Here is a 15,298-nt window from a genome sequence, read left to right on the forward strand (position 1 = left end):
CCGGGATGGGGGGCGGTACCGGGGCCGGCCGTCTCTCCCGTGGCCCCGCCCGCCGCGGAGTCCCGCCGTTGCCGCCGCCGCCGCTCCCGCCGCCGCCGCCGCCGCCCGGGCCTCGCTGCTCGGCGCGCCGCTGCTCCGGTGCCGCCGGCGCCTCCCCGCTGGCGGCGGGGCCCGGCCGCCGCGTCCGCGCCAGGGTGTGTGCAACAGGCGGGCGCCGGCGAAGCTGGGGGAACCGGCGAGCGAGCGTGAACGGTGACCGAGCGGCCGGGGGCGGCGAGCGAGCGCCCGGCCCGGCGAGCGCCGGGCTGGGCATGTACGGCGGGGCGGCGGCGGGCAGGGCGCCCGGGCAAGGGCGTTTGAAGGAAACGTGAGGAGCGGCGGCGGCATGGACGCGGCGGCGGGACGGAGCCCCGAGCCGCGGGAGAAGCCGTCGGTGCCGGACGGGGAGGCGGCGGGAGCGGCCGCGGGGACGGCAGGCGCGGCCCCAGCCTCTCCGGCGGCGGCGGAACAGATCGTGGCGGAGGGCGAGGTGACGGCGGGCACGTTCGTGCAGCGGCAGTTCGGGGCCATGCTGCAGCCCGCCGTGAACAAGTTCTCGCTGCGCATGTTCGGCAGCCACCGGGCCGTGGAGATCGAGCGGCAGCGGGTGAAGTCGGCCGGTGCCTGGATCATCCACCCCTATAGCGACTTCAGGTGGGACCCGGCCCCGCTGTCCCCGGCCCCGCCGCCCCCTCCGGTCCCGTCGGCTCCCGCCGCGCCGCTGTCCGTGGTGCTGAGCGCGGATCCCGCCGCTCGGTCCCGCCCGTTTCGTCCGCGCCGCCGAGGCAACAAGTGCCGGGCCCGGGGACCGCGGCTTCGTGGTCTCACCGGTTACCCGGGGCCGCGCTGCCCCGGCCCCTTCGCCGTCCTCGGGTTACCTCGCCCCTGTTCCCCGGGGGTCCCGACAACTTTCTTCCGCCTCAGCCCCTCCCCGAGCCCCCGCAGCGCCCTGGTGCCGGGGGATCCCCGCCGGGCCGGGGGAGCCCCAGCCGAGCCGGTACCTCCGGTGACCCCGCTCCAGGCCTGCGAAGGAGGAACGAGGCTGCCTGACCTCGCCTTCTCGCATGGTCTGGTGAGGAGCCACGCCAGCCCCCCGGGGACACGGTGGGGACACCAGGCTGCCCAACCCAGCCCCGGTTCGGCGGCCCAGGGAGCTGCTGGTGGGGGCATTGGAAGAGCCGGGCCTGGCTCACGGTGTCACCGGGATCACAGGGAGAGCTCAGGGACGGATGATGTGGGAGGAACTGGGTGTCACGGGGATGTTGAGTCATGTAGGGTGGGCTTTCTCTCCGGGGATGAAGCTGCCAGGCAGCAAGCTGTGACAAGGCTGATGTCCCCGGCCTGGCAGAGCACCCCGCAGCAGGGCTGGCACCCACCGTGGCTCCCTGCCACCTGTAGCCCCTTCTCCCGGCTGCTGGGCCCCGAGCTCCGGTGCAGCCCAGCTCCCTGCATTGCTCCCTGGGACACAGGAGGCTGCAAACCCTTCGAGCCCTTTTCCTGGGGAAGCTGCCACGAAGTTTGGAAGCCTGAGCTCACTGGAGCGGCTTCCTCAGGCTGCTGAAGGTGACATGAAGCCAGCTGGCAGGTGGACAGCCGGTGGGATTAGCCTGGTGTTTATCCCATTAAGGGGATACACAAAGGCCGTGTAGATCAGGGCCCTGAAGGCTTGGTCTGACATGGAGTACAGGAGAGGGCCTGCCCCGAGGAGCTTAAACCTGAATCTGATTTAGGAGCTCCCGGCAGGGCCGGGTGGCTGCAGGGGGCAGCGTTTTCCCTGCTCGGTGTGCAGTGTTCCTCCAGGTGCAAGGGGAAATTGTTTGCCCAGGTCAAGGTGGGAGCTGGGCTTGGAGTGGAGAGCTCGGGAGCTGCCACGGGAGCTGTCACCTTGTGAAGGGGTTACATGCATTTGCGTGAAGAATGAGAACATCCCAGCCACATTTGCATGTGAATGGGGATGCTGAATTTCACGGCATAAGCAAAACCCTTGGCAACTGCTGCTCGGTGTTTCTTGGATTTTCCTCTGAAGCTTCTCAGCTTCTCTACTCTCAGTGAAAGGAGGTGGATGAGGGTCCTGCAGGCCTTCCAGCTCTGTGTAGCTCCTGCTCAGTGCTCATCAGCAGCCTCTTTGGGGTTAGAAGTGTTCCTCCCACCCTCCCCATGGTGATGGCACTTTCTGCCCTTGCTTGGCTGCTGCCTGGCTCCCCGTGCTACAAATCCCAGCAGCCTCCCTGGCCCCTGAGTCCCTCCACGCCCTAGAAGCTCAGCACTTGCTTTGCATAACCAGCAAAGCTTATTCTAAATCCTGCTAAGCCAGACAGGGGGGTGGTGGGAGCCAGCGGGTGACAAGGACCTCCAAGGAGCAAAGCCCACATCCTCCCAGAGTTTGCCAGAGGGCAGATGTCCAGTTTGGGACAGGGCCATCCATGTGCATGCACTGAAATGTCATGAGGAGAAGGAGAGGTGACAGCCAAGCTCCTTGAGCTACATCTCACCCATTCCTCCACCTGTGGGGAGACATTTTCTCCCCTAGACCTTTGGCCCTGCTCTGCCTCAAGATTCCTCCTCTCCACACACATACACTTGGTGTGTCCCAGCCCAGCAGCAGGGGAGATGTGTGCACGTGTCCCATCTCTCCACGACGTGTTGGACTCTGATTTTGAACCTGAGTTTGCTTTCTAACCAGCCATGTCCTGCTTCTCCCCACCTGCTCCATCCCCCGTGCTCTCCCCCTGCAGGTTTTACTGGGACCTCATCATGCTGCTCCTGATGGTGGGGAATTTGATCATCCTGCCTGTGGGCATCACCTTCTTCAAGGATGAGAACACCCCGCCCTGGATCGTTTTCAACGTCCTTTCAGACACTTTCTTCTTGGCTGACCTGGTGCTGAACTTCCGGACAGGCATCGTGGTGGAGGACAACACGGAGATCATCCTTGACCCTCGCACCATCAAAATGAAGTACTTGAAGAGCTGGTTCCTGGTTGACTTCATCTCTTCCATCCCAGTCGATTATATCTTCCTCATCGTTGACTTGGAGACCCAGGTGGATTCTGATGTCTACAAGACAGCCCGGGCCCTGCGCATCGTCCGCTTCACCAAGATCCTCAGCCTGCTGCGCCTGCTGCGCCTCTCACGCCTCATCCGCTACATCCACCAGTGGGAGGAGGTGAGAACCCCTTGGGCTGCAGGTCCCAGACTCCTTGTCGGGATCTCAGGCCAGGTCAGGATCCTGACTGTGGGGTACAGCTGGCCAGAGGGCAGAAGTTCCACTCCTGCCTCTTGCCCAGATCTTCCATATGACATACGACCTGGCCAGTGCCGTGGTGAGGATCTTCAACCTCATCGGCATGATGCTGCTGCTGTGCCACTGGGATGGCTGCCTCCAGTTCCTGGTGCCCATGCTGCAAGACTTCCCAGAGGACTGCTGGGTCTCCATCAACCACATGGTGGTGAGTGCCCCGGGCAGGGGTGATACTGGTTGTGCATCTGCAGCGGGGAGGAGAGGTTTTGGTTACACATCTCCTGCTCTAAGGCTGGAGCTGCCTGGATCCAGGTGCTGCTGAGCAAGTGTCTCACTGCTCACAGCCCTGCAGCAGCAATGGGATGGGGCAGAGGGAATCTCTGTATCACCTTCCCATCTTGGAGCAGCCAGGGGAGTCCCTCGTGCCAAAGTGGAACAGGGTAGTGGGGCTCCTGCCTCCTCTCCAGAGCAGGGGCTGGCGCAGACTCGGGGCTCTGCACATTCCCTGTGCCTCCTCCCGGAGTGGAGCGCTGCCCTTTGGGCTTGGACGTATCACAAATCTTTTCCAAGCTGTGCTCTGGACTTGGGGAGAGGGGAGTGGAGGGCTCAGCCCAGCAGCTCCTTCCAACAGCCCCCATCAATGCCACTGTTCCCTCATCTGCAGAATGACTCCTGGGGGAAGCAGTACTCGCACGCCCTGTTCAAGGCCATGAGCCACATGCTCTGCATTGGCTACGGCCAGCAGGCACCCGAGGGCATGACTGACGTCTGGCTCACCATGCTGAGCATGATCGTGGGGGCCACCTGCTACGCCATGTTCATCGGCCACGCCACAGCCCTCATCCAGTCACTGGACTCATCCCGGCGCCAGTACCAGGAGAAGGTCAGCGGGTTGGGTAGTGAGTGCCTGAGTACTGGGGGAAGGTGCCTCAGCAGCAGTGGGTCCAGCTCCAGGCCCTGCTCTATGTGGAGTGCCCCATCCTGCTGGTTCCTGCCCTTGCTTCGCACCTGGGGCTATGGGAGGGGGGGGTCAGGCTGCCTATTTGGGGGGAGATGCCCCATTCATAAGGGGGGCTGTGGGGAGACCTTATCACTCTTTACCAATACCTGAAGGGAGGTTGTGGTGACAGTGGGGTCGGTCTCTTCTCCCTGGTGGCAGATGCCAGGACAAGGGGAAAAGACTTCAAGTTGCACAAAGGGAAAATTTAGGGTGGATATTAGGAGAAACTTCTTTACAGAAAGGGTTGTTAATCACTGGAACAGTCTCGCCAGGGAGGTGGTTGAGTCTCCATCCCTGAATGTGTTTAAAAATCGCCTGGATGTGGTGCTTGGGGACACGGCTTAGTGGTGGGTCAGCACGAAGAGGGTAATAGGATTAGGATGAGGCTGGACCCGATGATCTTGAAGGTCTTTTCCAGTCTGAGCAATTCTATGATTCTATCTATGATTCTATGATTCTACGTTGGGGTTCACCCTGGCATAGTGAAGCCCCATCCTGGGGGCTTCTGCCCTGGGACCCTGAGTGCACAGGGATCCCATCCTCTGCCCCAGAGGAGGCCTTTGGAACACAGCTCTGGATCAAGGGTGCTTGGATCCCAGCTCCAGCAGCAGTTGCTCCCAGTGCTGAGGAGGGGGAAAGCATTGGCCAGCGGTGCCACTGGTCCCTGGTGCAGTGCAGGTTGTTTCAGCAAAGCCCTGTGTGGCTCTGCCTTGTCCCCACAGTACAAGCAAGTGGAGCAGTACATGTCATTCCACAAGCTGCCTGGGGACACACGCCAGAGGATCCACGAGTACTATGAGCACCGCTACCAGGGCAAGATGTTTGATGAGGAGAACATCCTGGGGGAGCTCAGCGAGCCACTCAAAGAGGTACAGCCCAGCACCCTGGTGCTGGTGGCTCAGGGGAGCAGGGCCAGTGCTTGGTGATGTCCCTGATGAGTTGCTCCTCACCCCACAGGAGATCATCAACTTCAACTGCCGCAACCTGGTGGCCAACATGCCCCTGTTTGCCAACGCTGACCCCAACTTTGTGACAGCCATGCTGACCAAACTCCGCTTTGAGGTCTTCCAGCCTGGGGACTTCATCATCCGTGAGGGCACCGTGGGCAAAAAGATGTACTTCATCCAGCACGGGGTGGTCAGCATCCTCACCAAGGGCAACAAGGAGACAAAACTGTCTGATGGCTCCTACTTTGGGGGTGAGGCTGAGCTGGGGGACCTGGAGAGGAGAGGATCAAGAGTTATCACAGGGCAGGAGTTGGGGCATCCCTGATACTTCTGCCTGCTGCACACTCTGCCCATCCCCTCTTGCCCAGTGCAGAAGCCTTGGCATCCACTTCACATTGGGCTCCAGGGTTCAGAAGTCCACCAGCCCTCTTCTTTTGGGACACCTCATCCAGCAGATTGGGTCGAAAGAACTAGCAGTCAGAGCCCTGAATTCTGGCTGGCTTGGGCAAAGGGAGCACCCACCCCCCTGGCTCTGGCCAGAGAGAAGGGTGGTTTAAAGCAGAGCATCTGAGCCAGTCTGTGGGCTAGGAGCACAGGTTTGGGAGAGAAGCAGGCCAGGAAATCACAGCAGCCATGCCCAGGGGTGTCTCCACGGCTTGGGAAGGGAGTCCCTGAGCGAGGGCACGGCCGTGGCTGTCTGGACTCCCGGGTCTGTCCCTCCTCCTGAATCGTGCTCTGCTTCTGTGCAGGGTGTGTGAGTGCTGAGCAGTCCTGTCCAGGCTCCAGGTGCCTTTATCTGGGGAGGCTGTTGGGAAGGGGATGGATGGCTGCATCATGCTGTCACCCCAACTTGTCTCCCTGCAGAAATCTGCCTGCTGACACGGGGCAGGAGGACGGCCAGCGTGCGAGCTGACACCTACTGCCGCCTCTACTCCCTCTCTGTGGATAACTTCAACGAGGTGCTGGAGGAGCACCCCATGATGCGCAGGGCCTTCGAGACAGTGGCCATGGACCGGCTGGACCGCATAGGTGAGGAGTGGCCCCTGTTCCTGAGAGCTATGGCACCCCAGCCTCATGGGTGACAGCACCACAGACCCCGTGGGCAATGGCATCTCTGCCCCCATGGGTGATGGTACAATAGACCCTGTGGTTGTGGGCAACCCGACCCCATAGATGCCCAGCAATGAGGATGAGGAGGATCACAGGGAAAGAGCCTACCTCCAGGACACCTCTCTCCTTCCAGACAAGGTCCCTAAGGGAGGCTGTTATACACACCCCTCCCCATATTTCTACTGTTTGGCATTTGGCCAAGTGCTTGTCCTTACCCTCTTGCCTGTGGAGGACAAGCAGGACACCAGCCTCCAGCCCCTAGCCTGGAACCTTTGGAGCTAGGATTCCCCTGTTTTATCCCTGCTTCTCCCCATGGCCCAGCCCAGAATCTCCCTTGGGTTCTTGTGAGGTTTTAGTGTCCCTTTTCCACTGCCATCCTGCCCTCCACAGTGTCCCCAAGAGCCAGTGTTCCTAGGGCTGATGGCTCTGCTTTCTCCCACACAGGGAAGAAGAACTCCATCTTGCTCCGCAAGCGAGCTGAGCACAGCACGGGGCCCATAAACAACGAGATGATCCAACAAATTGTGAAGCATGACCAGGACGTGGCCCACAACATCCAGGACCTGCAGCAGATGGCAATGGGCCGGGAGCTGAGCGGCAAGCCGGTCATCTGGGAGCCTCTGGTGCACGCACCCTTGCAGACGGCTGCTGCCACCACCAACGTGGCCATTGCCCTGACTCACCAGCACAGCCTGCAGGCCCACATCTTCCTGCCTCCATCCTCCATCTCCAGCCCGCTCTCCCCGGAGGCCACGCTGCTCACCAGGCAGGTGCGCAGGTCCCAGCCCAGCCTGGGGGGCTCCCGCCCCTCCTCCGTCAGCTCCCCGTCGGGGGCACCGTCCCACCTCCAGACGCCCGCTGCCGGTTCGCCGTCCTCCCCCATGGTGCAGTCCCAGGTGCCCCTGGAGAGCGGGGCCCAGAGACCGAGCCACGGGGTGCAGGCCTTGCAGCGGGTGGCACCCAAGGGGGACCTCGCAGCGGGGACCAAGCAGCCCTCGGCCGGGTCCCAGCCTCAGCTCTCCAAGTCCCGCGGCGCCTCGGTTTCCACCTCGCTGCTCCAGCAAGCGGCTGGGGCTCCATCCCCCAGCTCGGAGCAGGCGCTGCCGCCCGGGAGAACTCTCCACTACAGTCTGTCCCGAGCCACCGGCTCCCACATCTCTCTCCTGATGCAGCCCCAGCAGCTGGTGAAGCACAGGAGCATCCAGGGGCTGCCTGTGGGGCGGCTCACCCAGGACGTCCGCCTCCTCTCCGCCTCCCAGCCTTCCCTTCCCAATAAAGTGGCCCAGCAAGGCGACGGGAGCTCCTTGCAGCAGGGCAGGAAATCCGCGGGGAACCTGGCCCGCAGATCCTCCCCCTCGGTAGCCGGCCTCCTTGCCAAGCCATGTCCGGGGCTCCCAGGCCAGCCAGCACACTCGCAGCAGATGCCTTCAGGATCGCTGGCCCAACCCAACCGCTCCGTGGCCGCAGCGTCCACCCCGCAGTCCTCGGTCCCCGCGTCCAGGCCCGCAGCAGGTCCCTCCCGCAAGAGCTCCGTGGCCTTCAGCCCCGAGGTGGAAACAGGGAAGCCCAAACTCTCGTCCAACATGTGAGTCCTTGGCCCACGGATGGCTGGAGGGGCAGAGCAGAGGGAAAACATCCCCGGAGGGAGGAGGAGGTGAGTGGCAGCACCCGGGGCTGTGGACTGGCTGCTCTGGGACAGCTGTGGGGCAGCCCCAGAGCTGGCCCAGCTGGATGAGGAAGGGGATGTGATGACTGCCCCAAGGTGGGGACCCTGCCCAGGCTTTCCCCTTCTTGCCCATCTATCCCAGGTCCTGCCCTCCTGGGAGACAACTGTCTCAAACTCATCCTTCCTGGGGACCCTGGCTCCCCACAACTGCTCCCTGGGTGCTGGGCCCCCCACTCAGCCTCTGCTGGTGGCCAGGCTGGTGCTGGCAGCTCCTCCAGTTTGTCCTTTGTCACAGCAGTGGCTGACATGTGCCTGCCTTGATCCCCGGGGTCCACTGCCAAGTGAGTGCAAGGGGGATGGAGCCCCTGGTGGGGTTTTCCCAGGCAGGCAGAATGTGAGGACCCAGAGACAGCCAGGGCTGAGTCTCCCCCCTCCCTGAGGCCCTGGCAGGTCCCTTGGGGCATGGTGCCAGGACCAGGGGTTCTGGGCAGGGCCTCTCTGGTGTCACAAGTGGAGCCAGGGGCAGGCGTGTCCCCCACTCAGTACCCTTCAGGGGAGCATCTGGCCTCAGAGGGTTCGGGTCCCTGTGGCGTTGGGATGTGCCCCTGGACAGGGTTCTGCCCCCACACCCAGGTGCTGCAGCCTGGACCCTCACCATACTCCAGCAAGGGGGGACCTGGCTGCCTGAAGCTCCCTTTTGGGGGAGGGGGATGCTTATAGAGGACAACCCAGGGGGGTTCCAGGGAGATGTTCAGCCTTGGCTCTGCTCCCCCCTGGCTGTTGCTGCCATCCCATTTCCAAACTGCCTGGAGATGCCCCAGCACCACGATGAGCAAAAGGGTGTTGTGAAGAGATGCCAACCCTGGGCAGTGCCTGGGTGATGGGCAGGGCTGTGGGGCTGCCTCCCCTCACCCTCCAGGGTCCCCACAGCCAGCCCACCTCCCTCCAGAGCCAGTAGTCAGCAATGTGTGTTCGAGTCATGGCTCTGCTGAGCAGCTGAGCTCTGCTTACAGTGTCGCTTGGGCCAAATGTGTCCCAGTCCTGGTTAGAGTAGTGTCCCCTCCCAACCCTGCCGTGCTGTGCAAGCTGCTTCCCACTGCCGGAGTCAGGAACCATGGCTTGTGGTCATGCTCTGGGACTTGGCTGACACCAAGCAGGACCTGCCAAACCCCGGTGTGCGGGCAAGGGTCTTGCTCCATACAGTAACACTCACAGTGAGGTCTCTCCAGTTCTGCTTTTGGGATGTCAGGACCTGTGCAGAGCACGGGGCTGCTCGGGGAGCCCAGCCCGTGGGGCAGAGCAGCTCAGCAGGATCCCAGCAGCGTGTCTGGTGGAGGGGGATATCCAGCACTGCCTTTTTTTTTTGGTTTTTTCACGGACTTCAAGTCCCCTTCCCTGCCCACCCCCACGTCCTGCTCCATCCCCATGGTCAGTGTCTCCCCAGCAGTCCCTCAGGAAGGGGTCTGCGGCCGGGCCGCACAGTCAGACGTCCCCGGGTCGTGTTTACACTGCGTGATGTAGATGTTGTCGTGGTCATCCCGTGTCCCCCGCAGAGCACTGGCCCAGGTGGCACTGACTGTGGCTCCACCACTGCCTCCTGTGCCTCTGGTGTACCCTCCCCACACCCCATGCCAGGAGCCAGGGTCTCCCTGTGCTCCAGTCCCCACTGTGGTGGGGCTCTGCTGTGGCCCCGTGCCCCATCCCAGGCAGCTGGAGGGGACAGGGGAGCTGGCTCTGCACCCACATCTCTGCAGCCTGTGTGGGCATGAGTCCAGCCACCAAAGACCATGAGCCTTCACTCTTGCACTCACGGCAGTCAATGTACAGAGCTTGTAGTTTTCATATTGCAGAGAATTTAAAAGCGTTTTTTTATTTTTGGTCGTTGTACATAATGGATTTAAATAATAAAGAGAGATTCTCAGCTGGTCTAGGGGAGGCTCCTTCGGCGCTGCCCATGGGGACAGGAGGGGGTTGGGGGATGCTGTGGTTCCTCCTCCTGATTAAAAGCTTGAGCTGATCCTCGCCCTCCCTGGACAAGGAGCAGCCAGAGCATCCTCGAGCACCTGGTGAGGAACCTCTTCTCCCCAGACTCATCAGTGCAGTGGGAGCCCAAAGATCCCTTCCCACACATCCCCTCCCTTCAGGCGCCAGGGAGATTAATGTTTAATCTTGGGTTATTTTCCCCTTCCAGCTCCCTCCATTAACCTGGGGGAGGGGGAGGTTTGATGCTGCCTGATTGCAGAGCAGTCTCGGCATTAACTTGATTAAATGAAGGTTGTGCAGCAGAAGATGGTCAGTGTGCCCGAGCTGCAGCAGCTGAGGAGGAGGGGGAGGTTTGAGGGGCACAGCCCCACATGGTGCTGACAGCACACCCAGCACAGGCACAGCTTTGCTCTGCCTGCACCCCACTGCGGCCCCATAGGATGAGCAGGACAGGGGTGCAGGTAGGATGAGGGTGCAGGCAGGGTGCAGGCAGGATGAGGGTGCAGGTAGGATGAGGGTGCAGGCAGGATGAGGGTGCAGGTAGGATGAGGGTGAAGGCAGGATGAGGGTGAAGGCAGGACGAGGGTGAAGGCAGGACGAGGGTGCAAGCAGGGTGCAGGTAGGATGAGGGTGCAGGCAGCCCCCCACAGTGCCCTTCTGGCTCTCCCCACAGCATCCCCACTCTTAGTTTGGTGACAAGCCATGAGATCAGAGCTGATCAGTGGTTTCTTTCTAATTTGATTAGTTCAGATTACAGTGTATCTGACGGGATTAAGAGCAGGTGGGGGGTCAGGGTCCTCTGCCCACTGCCTTGCTGCAGGGCTGGGCCTGGATCTGCCCAGTGGGCACCATCCAGCCCCACAGAGCCCCCGGGCTGCTGGAAGCGAAGCAGCATCCAGGGTGACACAGGCTGAGAGTCTCCTGTCCAGCTGCCACCTCCGACTCCATCTACAGCCAGGGCAGAGCGAGGGGTGAGGGGTGAGGCCCGGCCTGTGCCAGGGCCACGGGGAGCATCCAACAAAAGGGCTGAGCAGGAGTCCCCTGGGGGAGCCGAGGGAGGAGACCGCAGGAGAAGAGCGGGAAGGAGATCGGCCAGGGGGGAGTCGAGCTGCACCCACCTTCCTGTCCTCACCCCTGCTGGGTGCGCTGCACTGCACCCCCCTGCACTGCACCCCAGAGGTGCTCTGCACCCCCTGATCACCCGTACCTCGGAGCTTCACTGCACCCCCTGCACTGCACCCCAGAGCTGCACTGCACCCCCCGATCACCCGCACCCCAGAGCTGCACTGCACCCCCCTGCATTGCACCCCCCGATCACCTGCACCCCAAGGGTTGCTCTGCAACCCCCCGTTCCCGGTTACCCGCACCCCAGAGCTGTACTGCATCCCCCCCTCTGCACTGCTCCCCAGGGCTGCACTGCACCCCCCTGCACTGCATTCACCGATCATCCGCACCCCAGAGCTGCACTGCATCCCCCTCTGCCCCGCACTCCCGGTCCCCGCACCCCTGGTCACCGCATCCCCCTCTGCCCCGCTCCCCCGGTCCCCGCACCCCCTCTCCCCGCTCAGCCCCGCTCCCCGCCCACCTCTCGCCCCGCGCACCGGCCGAGCCCTCGCTCCATTCTCTGCCTCCACCAATCAGACGATTCGGTTCCGCCCCTCTCGCAATTCCATTGGCTCAGACTCTTTGGGCTCATTCTCATGCGATGAAACGAGCCAATGAGCGCGGGACGCAGCCGAGGCCCCGCCTCCGAGCGGTGCACGCCGGGAGTTGTAGTCTGGCGGCTGGGAGGCGCTGGGTGCCCCCCCAGGCTCCGCACTACGCGTCCCGGCGAGCTCCGCGCTGGGCGCCCGGGAGGGGCGGGGCGCCGGGAAAGGTCTTGCGGTGACCGGCGGCGGGGCCGGGCCGTGCATCCCCGCCCGGCAGCATGAACGGCCAAGTGGTTAAAGCGGCGTCCGAGCGGGACGAGTTCTTGGCCTTCTTCCCGCAGATCGTCCGTGACCTGACAGAGGGCGGCCTGGGGCACCCGGAGGTGGGGGATGCCGTGAGCCGGCTGAAGGAGGTGAGAGGGGCGTGGGGGGTCAGGGGATGCCCCCTCCTCGCTACCGTCCCGTCGCTGCCCTCCCGTCTCTTCCCTCCCGTCTCTTCCCTCCCGTCTCTTCCCTCCCGTCTCGTTCCTCCCGTCTCTTCCCCCCGTCCCGTCTCTTCCCCCCGTCCCGTCTCTTCCCCCCGTCCCGTCTCTTCCCCCCGTCCCGTCGCCTCCCCCCCGTCCCGTCGCCTCCCCCCCGTCCCGTCTCTTCCCCCCGTCCCGTCTCTTCCCCCCGTCCCGTCTCTTCCCCCCGTCCCGGCTCTCCCCACGTCGCGTCGCTCCCCCCGTCCCGTCTCTTCCCTCCCGTCCCGTCTCTTCCCTCCCGTCCCGTCTCTTCCCTCCCGTCCCGTCGCTCCCCTCCCGTCCCGTCGCTCCCCTCCCGTCCCGTCGCTCCCCTCCCGTCCCGTCGCTCCCCTCCCGTCCCGTCGCTCCCCTCCCGTCCCGTCTCTTCCCTCCCGTCCCGTCTCTTCCCTCCCGTCCCGTCTCTTCCCTCTGTCCTCTGTCCCCAGGTGCTGGAGTACAACACGCCAGGCGGAAAACTGAACCGGGGGCTGACGGTGCTTGCCGCTTACCGGCAGCTGGTGAGCCCCGGGCAGTGCGACCCGGAGAGCCTGCGCTGCGCTCTGGCCGTCGGATGGTGCATCGAGCTGGTGAGAGCCCGGGCAGGAGAGGAGGGGGGCGGCAGCAGCAGCAGCACCCCGGGGATCCCCCCCAGCCCCCTGACTCATCCTCTTGCAGTTCCAAGCTTTCTTTCTGGTGGCCGACGACATCATGGACGCGTCCCTCACCCGCCGGGGGCAGCCCTGCTGGTACAAGAGGGTGAGAGATTTTGGGAGGTCCCTTTGCAATGGGGTTGTGGGGGGATCCCTGTGTTTTGTGACCCCTCCCTACCCTCCTGCTGCAGGAGGGGGTCGGTCTGGATGCCATCAACGATGCCTTCCTGCTGGAGTCCTCTGTCTACAGGCTGCTGAAGAAGTACTGTGGGGAGAGGCCCTTCTACCTGCAGCTGCTGGAGCTATTCTTACAGGTGAGCCTGGGCCCTGCCCCCCCAGCAGGTTTATTTTGGGGCTGGGCTATTTCTGGGGGGTTGTTGGCACGTGGATCTCTGTTCCTTAAGTCCCCAAGAATCCTGCTGGACACAGACCCTTCCTTCAGGCTCAGGCAGGACCTAAAATGGGGCTTGGGGTTTCTGGTGTGCTCTGAGAACTTGTTCTGGGAACTGAGTGAATAAATCCTTTTATTCCAGACCTGCTACCAGACTGAGCTTGGGCAGACACTGGACCTCATCACTGCTCCTGTTTCCAAGGTGGATTTGAATCGCTTCAGTGAGCAGAGGTAAAAGAGGCAAAAAGGGGACAGAGATGCCACCCCCAGTGTGGCAGGGTGGCTCTAACCCTTCCAGACTCTGCAAAAGCTGTAAGGGGCTCACTGAGATGCTGCCAGGCTTTGGGGAGGAGCACATCTTGCTCTCACTTGGGGCTGGTTGGAGAGAAATGCTGCTTTTCTTCTGCTGAGCCCTGCTGGGAGGGGACACCCTGGGCTTTGGCACTGAGTGTGGTTCCTCTACTCCAGGTATAAGGCAATTGTTAAGTACAAGACAGCGTTTTATTCCTTCTACCTGCCCGTGGCCTCTGCCATGTACATGGTGAGTTTTAGGGAAACATCTCAGGAGGGACCTATCAAGGAGACCAAGGGGCCTGGGAGATGGGAGAAGTGAGGGTGGAAGGTGGGTGCTGAAAGGCTTTACTCCTTTTTTACTCCTTTTAGGCTGGTATTGACAGCAAGGAGGAGCATGAGAATGCCAAAGCAATCTTGCTGGAGATGGGAGAGTTCTTTCAGGTCCAGGTAGGAGGTTGCTTCGTGCCCCACGGTGTCTGGAAGGTGCTGGTTGTGGTGTTCATGTGTTTCCATCTCTGCACAGGATGATTACCTGGACTGCTTTGGGGACCCCAAGCTGATGGGGAAGATTGGCACTGACATCCAGGACAACAAGTGCAGCTGGCTGGTGGTCGAGTGTCTGCGCCGGGTGACACCAGCCCAGAGGCAGATCCTGGAGGTAACACCACAAAGCTGACAGAAAACCCTGGAGATGATGGGGAGGAGGTTGTGTGGGCTCCCCCCCAGGGTGTAGAGGGGGGGTAGGGCTGGAATGTCCACCTGAAGAGCCCTTTGCTGCCCTGCATGGCTGCCTGGTGGTGAATGGAGTGTGAAACAGGGAGAACAAGAGGTGACTCCTGACGTGCTTTGGGCAAGCAGCTCCAGCAGTAAGCTGGGCCTCAGCCTGATTTGGGGTCTTGTTTTGTTTGTTTGTTTGTTTGTTTGTTTTTTTTTTTTTTTTTTGGTTGGGTTTTTTTTTTTTGAGTTTTTTTGTTGGGTTTTTTGTTTTGTTTGGTTTTTTTTTTCGTTTTTTCTTGTTCATTTTTTTTTGTTTGGGTTTTTTGGGTTTTTTTGTTTGGTGCTTTTTTTTTTGTTTGATTTTTTGTGTGTTTTTTGGTTTGGTTTTTTTTGTTTGTTTGTTTGTTTTTTTGGTTTGGTTTTTTTTTGGGTTTTTTGGTTTTGGTTTTTTTGTGTTTTATTTTTGTTTGTTTTGTTTTGTTTTTTGGTTTTTTATTTGTTGTTTTTTTTTCAGGAGAACTATGGCTGCAAAGAGCCTGAGAAGGTGGCCAAGGTGAAGGAGCTCTATGAGACTGTGGGCATGAGGGCTGCTTTCCAGGAGTACGAGGAGAGCAGCTACCAGCGCCTGCAGGAGCTGATCAACCAGCACAGCATCCGCCTCCCCCGGGAGATCTTCCTCAGCCTCGCTCAGAAGATTTACAAGCGGCAGAAGTGAGGGGGGGGCTGAAGGTGGAGTCAGCACTGAGGGGTCCCGCGGGGGTTGCTGCCGCCCCCCCCTCCCCTGCTGTGGCTGCCTGAGCTGGTCCCTGCCCTGGCCTGGGGGCCGGGGCTGTGTAGGGGGGCTCTGGGGCTGTGGGGGAGTCGTAGCTCCTGTCCCAGAGTTTGTGAAAATAAACATAAATTATTGCAGGTGTGGGGCTGGTGCTGTGGGATGGGGATGGGGTTGGGCAGAGTGGGGGAACCAGGGGTCCTTCAGGGCGTCCCGAGGGGGTGGGATGGGGCTGGGAATGGGGATAAGGATGGGGATGGGGGTGGGGGTGAGGATGGGGAGGGAGGTGAGGGTGAGGATGGGGGTAGGGAGGGGGATGGAGGTGGGGATGGGGGTGAGG

General features: G+C 61.6%; 2 protein-coding genes across 2 annotated transcripts; both read left to right on the top strand.

Annotated features, from left to right (window-relative positions):
* Positions 1-385: 385 nt before the first annotated feature.
* On the top strand, positions 386-8,344 carry HCN3 (hyperpolarization activated cyclic nucleotide gated potassium channel 3). The gene is made up of 8 exons (XM_030465185.1): positions 386-693; positions 2,775-3,204; positions 3,326-3,487; positions 3,944-4,162; positions 5,002-5,148; positions 5,237-5,477; positions 6,091-6,255; positions 6,781-8,344. The coding sequence occupies exons 1-8, from the start codon at positions 386-388 to the stop codon at positions 7,923-7,925; spliced, it is 2,817 nt and encodes a 938-aa protein (XP_030321045.1). The 3' UTR covers positions 7,926-8,344.
* A 3,500-nt stretch (positions 8,345-11,844) lies between these two features.
* On the top strand, positions 11,845-15,091 carry FDPS (farnesyl diphosphate synthase). Its single transcript, XM_030465203.1, has 9 exons — positions 11,845-12,047; positions 12,584-12,724; positions 12,813-12,893; positions 12,979-13,101; positions 13,321-13,409; positions 13,647-13,719; positions 13,842-13,919; positions 13,996-14,130; positions 14,704-15,091. The coding sequence occupies exons 1-9, from the start codon at positions 11,913-11,915 to the stop codon at positions 14,902-14,904; spliced, it is 1,056 nt and encodes a 351-aa protein (XP_030321063.1). The 5' UTR covers positions 11,845-11,912; the 3' UTR covers positions 14,905-15,091.
* Positions 15,092-15,298: the final 207 nt, after the last annotated feature.

This window comes from Calypte anna, chromosome 25 (genome assembly GCF_003957555.1).
Source record: "Calypte anna isolate BGI_N300 chromosome 25, bCalAnn1_v1.p, whole genome shotgun sequence".
Lineage (NCBI taxonomy): Eukaryota > Metazoa > Chordata > Aves > Apodiformes > Trochilidae > Calypte > Calypte anna.